At 55.1% G+C, this 9,433-nt stretch overlaps 2 protein-coding genes across 13 annotated transcripts in view; one reads left to right on the forward strand and one right to left on the reverse strand.

The window, feature by feature from the left end:
• Positions 1 to 5,125, reverse strand: part of ODAD1 (outer dynein arm docking complex subunit 1) — a 33,031-nt gene extending 27,906 nt beyond the window's left edge. For 4 of the 11 annotated variants that reach the window (XM_033844421.2, XM_073796090.1, XM_033844412.2 and 1 more), the window contains exons 1-2: positions 5,003 to 5,124; positions 120 to 3,429 (exon numbers count right to left, since the gene is read on the reverse strand). In XM_033844421.2, the coding sequence (XP_033700312.1) occupies positions 120 to 143 (24 nt within the window). In that variant the 5' untranslated portion in view covers positions 144 to 3,429; positions 5,003 to 5,124. Of the gene's footprint in view, positions 1 to 119; positions 3,430 to 4,078; positions 4,976 to 5,002 lie in introns of those variants that run through there. The other 7 variants (XM_033844419.2, XM_033844415.2, XM_073796089.1 and 4 more) reach the window with 6 other exon arrangements.
• Positions 3,746 to 7,622, forward strand: EMP3 (epithelial membrane protein 3 (MAM blood group)). 2 transcript variants are annotated; one of them, XM_033844422.2, is made up of 5 exons: positions 3,746 to 4,035; positions 5,039 to 5,131; positions 5,373 to 5,475; positions 6,357 to 6,497; positions 7,350 to 7,622. In XM_033844422.2, the coding sequence occupies exons 2-5, from the start codon at positions 5,054 to 5,056 to the stop codon at positions 7,517 to 7,519; spliced, it is 492 nt and encodes a 163-aa protein (XP_033700313.1). In that variant the 5' UTR covers positions 3,746 to 4,035; positions 5,039 to 5,053; the 3' UTR covers positions 7,520 to 7,622. The 2 variants fall into 2 exon arrangements, with proteins under 2 accessions (XP_033700313.1, XP_033700315.1); XM_033844424.2 differs by lacking the exon at positions 3,746 to 4,035 and adding an exon at positions 4,116 to 4,137.
• Positions 7,623 to 9,433: the final 1,811 nt, after the last annotated feature.

A 9,433-nucleotide genomic window follows, 5' to 3' on the forward strand; every position in this document is an offset into this window, starting at 1 on the left:
GGCGGGGGGTCTTCTAGGCTCTCGGTATCTCCGAGGCGGGGCTGTTTGCGGAGGGGGCACAGAGAAGGGGAAAATCCCCCCAACCCCGTCGGCTGAGGGGAGTGAGGCCTGGTCCCTACCTGCTGGGCTGGAGTGCCTGACATGTCCTGGATGCTCCAAGCTCACTGTTGTGGTCTGGTTACTGGGGAGATGAGGGGCCAATGAGGCCTGAGGACAGCAGCCGGGGAGGGACCAAGGCCACCGAAGAAAGCCGTGGGAGGGGAGACTGGGGAGGAGAGGCCGAGGAGGCCACGAGACCTGCGGGGAGCTCGGGTGCTATGAGCAGATGAGTTAGGGGAGCCCTGCGAGGGGCGGGGCTAGAAGGCTGCGATGGGCGCGGCTTCGGGGTCCTGCCAGGGGCGGGACCTGTGGGGGCGGGACTGTAGGCCTTGTGAGGGACAGGGTTGGGAGGGCCTGTGAGGGCGGGACTGTAGCCCTTGCGAGGGGCGGAGCTGTAGAGGACTACGAAGGGCGGGACTGAAAAGGCCTCTGAGGAGAGGGACTGGGTGGGCCTGAGGGGCGGGGCTTCAGGGGAGGGCAGAGCTGCCGGGGCCGGAGAGGGTTGGGGCTGGCGAACCTCAGCAGGGAGTCAGAAACCCGTCCAGGCCGGGGCTTCGGAGCCTTGAGAGGGGAGGGGGAAGGATACCTGTAGAGGGCGGGGCTGAGGGCATTGTGAGGGGTGGGGCTTCGAGGGCTGAAAGGGGCGTGGCTGGAAGAACACGGGAGGGGTCTGGTGGGAGGGCGCCGGAAGAGCGCGGATTCCCAAGATTTGTGGCGGGGGTGGGGGACGACTAACTCGGAGGCACTCAGGCTCAGAGATCCTGGGGAAGGAGGTCGAGATGGTCTATTTGGGGAGCACAGGGTTGTGAGGGCTGGGCTGTGTTTCCAGGAAGGAGAGGCAGTAGCTAAAAGAGCCTGTGGAGGCAGGGCTGGGAGGGAAACGTCTGAAAGGCTTTGGAACTGGGCCAAGGTCCTTCGGGACGGGGCGTGAGAGATGCGTGTCTTAAGCTGATTAAGACCACGTTATTTTGAGTATTCATCAGCAGGCACGCGGTGCCGATGCCGGAAATTGTGAGGGGGGAGGAGCGCTCACCGCCGCCTCAGGTCCTCGAAGCGGCTGACTACGCATGCGCGGCCAACGGCCTCGGGAGAGGCTGCCAAAAACCCACAGCCGCTTTAGAGGTCCGCGCACTGAGAGGCGGAAGTGGGCGGGGCCTAGGGCGCTCCGTGCCGCGCCTGCTTTCCGGCCACGCCCCCATGCCGGCGCCCCTAGCCCCGCAGGGCACGCCCTGTTGACGGCAGGCTGTTGCCCCCTTGACGACAGGCGGCTTACCCCGTGGGCCTCTACAGAGCGGGCTGGCAGTAGGCACCGCTCCATGCAGGCTGGGTGTGCCCGATGCCTGCGGTTTCCTGTAGGAGGAAGCGGTCCGCGGGCGCTCAGCTCGTAGCTTTGGAGGCCCCGGAGGGGGAGATCCCCCCACCGCCCTCGGGTCCCCTGATTCTCCCCCTTCTATAGGGCCCTAGCATGGGGGACCCCCTGCCCCGAACACCCCCGGGGTGCCCAACTCTGGCGCTGATTCCGCTCTGGGAGCTTGATTCAGAGTCCTAGCCTCCTGTTCCCCACCTACCCCCCTCAAATTCCATCTCCCTAGACCCTAGTCCCCAGACTCCTCCCAGGACCCAGGTCCAGTCCCCTTGCCTCCTTGAAGAGCATACGATCTCAGTCCCTCATTGTTCCCCCAGTGACCCAGGCTTTCTAACTTACCTGGGGAACTGATTTCAGACCTCCAGTCTCTTGTCCTTCTCAAAGATGTAAACTGCAACTTCTTTATTCCCCACCCCCAGGAACCTTCATTTTGTACCCCCAACTTTGTAGTCTTGGGACCCAGTGGACCCAAGATTTTGCCCCTTCCCCAAATCCTAGAGACCTTGATCTTGGGTCTCCCAGTACTGAATCCACTCAGGGCCCCAGTGTCTGGTATGACAAGCACATAACAACAGTGCTTACTTGGTGCCAGGCACTCCTCTAAGAACTGCTCCATGATGTATTTACTATTATTATTTCGATTTTACAGATAAAGAAACTGTGGCATAAAGAGATTAGTAACTTGCCCCAAATCACAGCTAATGAGTAAAGCAGTTTCAATTTGAATCCAGCCAGCATATCTCTATAGAGTCTGTGCTATTGTGATTTCCAGGTGTCCCGAGTACCCACGCAGTCACTGAACTGCCCTTCCCTCACCCCCTCAGGGAGCCCAGATGACCAGCCATTCTCCCTTCCTCTAGCTCTGGCCCAATCAGATACCCAGACATCCCATCGTTCAGTTCCCTTCCCTTGTACTGACCCAGGATTTCAGTTCTCCAGCTCTTAATTCCATATTCCAGATATCTGGTTCCCTGTCCCTCATTTTTCACCAAGCACCCAACCCTGCCAAGAGACCCAGGTACTTAGTGGTGATCACCCCCCACCGTAATTCAGTAACCCAAGAATTAAATAACAATGATAACAATAATAGTTGACATTAAGTCCCTGGTACTGCACTTCTGTTTAAAACCCTCCACTGGTTTCCAACTGCACTTAGAATAAAATCCAAACTCCTCCTCTAGGCTTCAAGGGCCCTCTTTGATTTCCCTTCCTACCACTCTCTCTCGTTCCCTATGTTCTGGCCACACTGGCCCTTCTGTCTTCTTCTCAAACAACCTGAACTTGTTCTCAAAGGCCTGTGCACGTCCTCTCCCTGCCCCACATTCAGATGACTCCTGTCTGCAAGTCTCAGCTCAGATGTCACCTCCTCAGAGAGGCCTGGCCAGATCACCCTTTTAAAGTAGCCTCCCATCATTAGCAGTCTATTTTATTTCCTTCAAAGCCTTTATCACTATCTGAAATCTATCTTCTTCACGATGTTTTGTCTTTATCGTCCCTCTCCCTCAACTAGAAGGGAAACTCCATAAGAGCAGCAGGGCTCCCATCTGTTTTCTTCATTATTAACTCCTGGTTCATAATAGATGTCCAATGAATGTTTGATGAGGAAAGGAATAAACATGTTAGGTGTGTTAGTGTACTGGTATTACCTTATTCGTTTAGAATAAGTATCAGAATTATTATCAGTATTAGTATATTGTCAGTATTATGAGTAGTATTGTACCCACCTCATAGATTAGGAAACTGAGGCTCAGAGAGTTGAAATAATTGGTCAAGGTCCCCCGGGCAGGAAACAGTAGCCCTGGGTTCTTAACTTCCACCTCCTGCCCCCTTCTGGAGTTCCACACTTCCTCATATCCCATCCCCTGACCCCGACCATGGTGCCAACGCCACCAGCCCTCACCTCACTCCACGCTGCAGGAATCTGGCCTCATCCCTCAGTCTCCCATCCCTCTGAGGATTCATTCCTAAGCCCCATCAAGGAAAGCAGACATCAGTCTCAGGACCAGTCCCAGAGCAGAGGCCTGAGAATCAAATCCTCCCACCCCTGATGCTTGCCCCACCTGAGGGCCCCAGCTCTGTTCCCTTCCTGCCAAGGACGCATCATCTCAACCGCAGGAGGGAGCCCCAGAAGATGCCTGTCTGGGGGCAGTGGGTGGGGGCCCAGAGAATGAGGAATCCGAGTGCCTGGGCCCTCCCTCTGGCTGCAGACCTCAGCTGGGTGTGGTGAGGGTGGGTATAAAAGGGTCAGTATATATTGAGAGGAGCAGAGAAAGAGAAACCAGGAGAGTGAGGAGAGAGAGGAGGAAGGAGGTACAGACAGTGAGGACAGGACCGAGAGAGACGAGAGGCAGAAGGAGAGAGAGAGGGAGAGAGGGAGACGGGGAGAGAAAGAGAGTTCCGGGATTGGAGGGGAGAAGGAGGGAGAGAGCAAGAGGGGAGAGGGAGGGAGGGAGGGAGAAAGGCGGTGAGAGGCGGGGGCCTCGACAGGGTGGAAGGAGGGAGGAGAAGGGCGGGGCACGGAGGCCCAAGCGAGGGACCAGACTCAACTCTGACTTTTTCCGCCGCGCTCGGTAAGTTTCCAATCCGTTATTCAGACTGGGATTCTTTCTTTACCTGGGTGTGCAGCAGTTTGGAAAGGAGACCCCCAGCTTGGGAGAAGCTTGGAAATCCTGGTAATTTAAGAAGTGATCTCTTTGCACTTGGGGTGGAGACTTGGGAAGGGGTGGAGCCCGGCAAAGTTTGAGGGTTCCCAACAGAGCCTCCCCACCCGAAAACTTCCTGCCGTTTTTTTTCCTGTGTCTGTCCACTCCCCCCGAGGACCCCGAGGTCAGGGCTTCTCGTGAGAACAAGCAGAGTCTGGGGACCCTTCAGCCACCTCCCCTCACCCCTCTCCCGCCCTTTCTGGACTCTTGAAGGGTCATGGGAAGCTGGCTCCTCCTTCTTGGGCCTCTCCCCACTCGCAACACGGATCTTGTCCACTTTCCCTACAAGGTGTCTAGTAGACACTAGTCTGGCAGCAGGGTGGGGTGCGGACATCATGGGCATAGCCAGGGGCTGGGGTTTCCCTGGTGTTTGGGAGGCAAGGGGGCGAGATGAGTCACCGACCAGATGACTCACCGGGTCCCCCTTCCTCCCCCCACCCCAGGAGAGGAGTGGGGTGACTCAAGTATGCCTGATTCTGGGGGCAGACCCCAGCTTCTGATGAATCTGAACAGGCGGCAATATGAATTTTCAGAACCTGGCCCATAGGTGCCCAGGGACAGCGCTCTGAGGAGATGGGGGCCACATTGCTAGTCTTACTCATTCCCGACCCGAGAGTCCATCCCTGGCCCCCTGCAGGCCCTGGGGAATTCAGGAGTCCGGGCCCCGGGCCCCCAGCCCCCTCCTCCTTCAGACCCAGGAGTCTGGAGCCCAGCCTCCTCCTCTCTCAGACCGGGAGTCCGGGGCTCCTAGCCCCCTTTTCCATTAGACCTGGGAGTCTGGACTCAGCCCCCTTCTCCACCAGAATTCAGACATGTCCCCCGCCCCTGTGCCAACCTCTTGACGTGATGGTCTCCTGACGTCCCCACCCAGGCTTCCAGCGCAGCCATGTCACTCCTCCTGCTGGTGGTCTCTGCCCTTCACATCCTCATTCTCATCCTGCTTTTCGTGGCCACTCTGGACAAGGTAAGCTTACTTGGAGTAGGAGCCTCCCGCTCTCCTGCAGACTCCTGCCACGCCCCTCCGCTAGTCACTCTGGCCCCGCCCCCTTTCCCTAGCACTCACCCTTCTGAGCTCTGCCTCCACCCTACGTGCCTCGCCCCGGCCCCACTTTCCTACTAAATCCATGCTTTCCCATGGCACCTTGCCCTTTTCCTAACCCTTCCTAGTCTCCCTAACTTTGTCCTTGTTCCTCTGTCCATCCCAGTCCTGGTGGGCCCTCCCCGGGAAGGAGTCCCTGAATCTCTGGTACGACTGCACATGGAACAGTGACAACAAAACGTGGGCCTGCAGTAATGTCAGCGAGAATGGTGAGGGGTGAGGGGCATTGGAAACTGGTCTGCAAAAGGGAGGGGTAACCCCAAGTATCCTCCCGGGACCAAGGATTGGGAACCCCCCAAGGTTTGAGTGGGCGGGTCTGGGTCCCCATGCTGAGTGACCGAAGCTGATGTATGATGACCCATCTGTCTGGATGGTAGGGGGAAGTATGCTCATATTCTAAAGAGGATGGGCTAAAAGCCCCACTCCCTGTGATTCAGAAGGAATGGAGGCCACATGCTCTAGGTTTAAAGAAAGGGGGAAAAACTCCCAAGATCCTGAGAAGACATGATTATGTTTCCAAAGTTCTAAGGAGACAGGTGTTCTGAAGGGGTGGCTGGGAACAATCTTTCCAAGTTCCAATGGGGTGGACCACATTACGTTTCTAAAGAGGTGAGGCTGAATCCTTCTAAGGTTCTAAAGAAGTGGGGCCAGGTGCATCTGAGTTCTAAAGGGGCGGAGCTGCATCCATAGAAATTTTGAAGTCAAGGTGAAAGATTAAATGCTTTTTGCCTAAGAGCAAGTAAGAATTTTTGCTCTCCTTCTATACAACATTGTACTGCAGGTAGCCAAAGCAGCAAGGCAAGAAAAAGAAATAAAAGGCATAAAGATGGGAAAGGAAGAAGTAAAAATGTCTTGATTCCCAGTGAACATCTTTATATAGAAAATCCTAAAGAATCTGCAAACAACTTCTAGAACTGATAAGGGAATTTAGGAAAGTTACAGGAATTGAGGTCGATATAAGTGATACTACTAAGTATCTAAGGTTATATGTCTCTAAATGGAAGAAGGGTTGGTGGGGGCAATGATGAGCAAGCAGGTGGAGCTGGAACTCTGGACCTGCTGTGACTTCCACCTCTGTCTCCTATTGCAGGCTGGCTGAAGGCGGTACAGGTCCTCATGGTGCTTTCCCTCATCCTCTGCTGTCTGTCCTTCATCCTGTTCATGTTCCAGCTCTACACCATGCGGCGAGGAGGGCTCTTCTATGCCACTGGCCTCTGCCAGCTTTGCACCAGTGAGCACTGTTCCCTGGGAATTCAAGGGAAGGGAGGAGGTCTGTGAGGATGTGTGTGTGGGGTGGGGGGGAGGAGCTGAGAATGGACATCTGATGAATGAAAACAATTCTCAACAACCCAAAGACCACCTGAGCTTCCTCCCTTGGCGACCTCTCTGCCCCAGGGACTTAGGGGAGTTGTAGTTTTCAGTGACTTGGTGGTTTGTGGTGTGCAGCTCTGAGTTATGGGGGAACTGGCACTTAGGGCTTCAAGGAGCCTGGGCTGGGGAAGGGGGTGTGGACAAATAATTTAGATCCCAGGGATGAAGGGGTGCCAGCAGGGATAGGTAGCTAATTAATACGCCAGGAGAGAACTCTGAATCATAATAGTAGTGGTTTTATAATGTCAGCCAGCTGCTGTTTCTTGTGGACCTACTATGTATCAGACACTTCAGGGAGTTTTATGTACTTTTCAGTTTTTTGACTTCAGGTGCAAAGGACTAAGTTAATCATAGTCATCAGTTTGGGGGAACATTATCTTTCTAGGTTCCCTCTCGTTCTATTAATTCACTATCTGTGCGCTTGGCTTGTAGAAGGGTGCTCAAAAGTATTCCTTGAATGGATGGATGGATGAGTAGGTATTTTCGTCCCATCTAACGGATGAGTAAGGGGGGCCCGAAAAAATTAACTAAATTGCCCGAGGCCAGTCTGCAGTGGCCCCGAGGCACGGCGCTGGGGGAGGGAACCACAACTCCCAGCAGGCAGCGGTGCTGCGCACTCGCCCTCCCGCGGCTTCTTTGGCCCGTGGGTTGTTGGGAAATGCAGTCTTCTTGTGCGGGTCCTGCGTGACGCGTGGTTCCCATCTCCCCACAGGCGTGGCGGTGTTTACCGGGGCGCTGATCTACGCCATTCACGCCGAGGAGATCCTGGCGGAGCGCCCATCAGGGGGCAGCTTCGGTTACTGCTTCGCCCTGGCCTGGGTGGCCTTCCCCCTCGCCCTGGCCAGCGGCATCATCTACATCCACTTGCGGAAGCGGGAGTGAGGGCCGCGCGTCCCCTCGTCTCCCCAGCCGGCTCCCGGCCCCTCCACCTCACCCCAAAGCCCCCACCCCGCCTCCAGAAAATAAAACCATTTAACCGCTCGTTCTCCCTTTGCCTCCTTCCTTCCTTCCATCTTCTGGGACCCAGGCTGCTCGTGCCTGATCTTTCCTGAGTGGGGACAGCCCCCATCAGCAGCAGCTTGGTCTTCAGAACGTCTAGCTCCAGGCCCCCATCTCTCTCTAACTTGGGATACAGGAGCCCGCGGTCCCAGCAGCCCTTCTTCCCCTTCCACAGACCCGAGGCCCCCGGGCCCTCCGGTCTCAAAACTCAGGATTCCTCCCAAGACTAGACCTTCAGGCACTTCTAGGTAAGAACCAGGAATCTGTGTTTCCAGTCCTCTCTCCCTGGCCAAGGGTCTCTCTCAACCAGCGAGGCTGTGTGTCTTGTTCTAGATTGCTGTTAGACAGGCTGGGACCTGGGACCCTTTGCTACCTTGCTTGCACCTGGACAAATATTTCCTCCAGCTACAAAATACAAAGAAACTATAAGGGACTAACTGCGTGGATGTGCACTTGGGGCAAATTCTGAACAACAAGATACGAAGAGACCAAAAAGCCCAACTGCCACTTCTGAAGAACCAGGAGCAAAAGCAGGGTACTGCGCGTGCCCACTGCACACACCACCGAAGAGGTGGGCAAGCCACCTAAGCCACTCCTCTGGCCCAAACCCTGGACACACCCCTACCCTGGACACACCCCTACCCTCACCCCATAGAAGGGGCCAGCTCACCCCACTTCAAGGGAAACTGTTGTTTGTTCTCTCTCCCCCCTGCTGCAGCAGGAACCCCAATAAAGCCTCGCCTGAATTTCTTATCTGGCCTCTGATCAATTTCTATTGATTAAGGAGGCCAAGAACTCTGGTTGGTAACAGTTGGGTCTCTTTTTTTTCCTCCCTCTGACCCTTCCTCTGAGAAGACTCTTTTCCATTTCCCTCTTGGAACCCAACCCCTCTTCTTCCCCCACCCTCTCCAAATGCCGCCTCTAATCCATATGACACCATAGTAAAAATTAGATGACACCCCCCCTTCTCCAGGCTTACTCAACCCCACATCAAGACACACGTGGGACGGGGAGAGGCTGGCTTTTACACCAACCCATCTCCTGGCTGTGTGTCTTTGTGCAGTGAACAATCTGTCCTATCTTCTGTGTTCAGAAGACTCAGTCTTTTGGGCAACCAGGGCTCTGCTCAGGGGTCAGGTCCTCCCTAAGATCCTCTTCTGTGACCCACAGCCAGTCTATTTCACCAACTCCAAGCCCAGACTCTCTCTAGGACTACAGCTTCCTTTGCCCGGGACCCACCCAAAATGCATTCCCCCAAGACCCAGAGTCTCTTCTTTCCAGGATTCCAATGCCTTCCTTCCCTCCAACCGCTGCGGCTACCCCACTCATCCAGATTTATGAAACATGATTTATTCCTTTGCGAGAGGGGACAGGGGAGAAATTGATAGACCAATAAATATTGCACAGGCCACTGGTGGAGGCAAGATCCAGGCTGAGGTAGTTTCTGTAGAAAGGCTGAGGGACCTGGGCAGGGAAGGCGCCTGAGTTTTGTTGTTGGGCCTGAGTGGACGTGAGCCTTGGGGTGAGGATAGTTTCTGGTTCCTCCTGGCCCAGCTTTCTGCCTGGCACAAGGCTCCCAACCCCTTCAGCCTGGACAAGCTGATCGACAGTTGACCAAATGGCCTGCCTTATAAGTAGCTGCAATTGATAGAAAGATCAGGTCTCCTCTAAAAATTCTGATTGGTTTCTTCCATGCAGGGACAACTGGCTGCCCTAGGTTGGTTGTGCCCAACAGCTGTCATTGGCGGTTTGCCAGAGAACCGGGCTAAAAGGCTCTCATTGGACGTGGGCTGGAGC

The sequence above is a fragment of the Tursiops truncatus genome, chromosome 19, assembly GCF_011762595.2.
Source record: "Tursiops truncatus isolate mTurTru1 chromosome 19, mTurTru1.mat.Y, whole genome shotgun sequence".
Taxonomy (NCBI): domain Eukaryota; kingdom Metazoa; phylum Chordata; class Mammalia; order Artiodactyla; family Delphinidae; genus Tursiops; species Tursiops truncatus.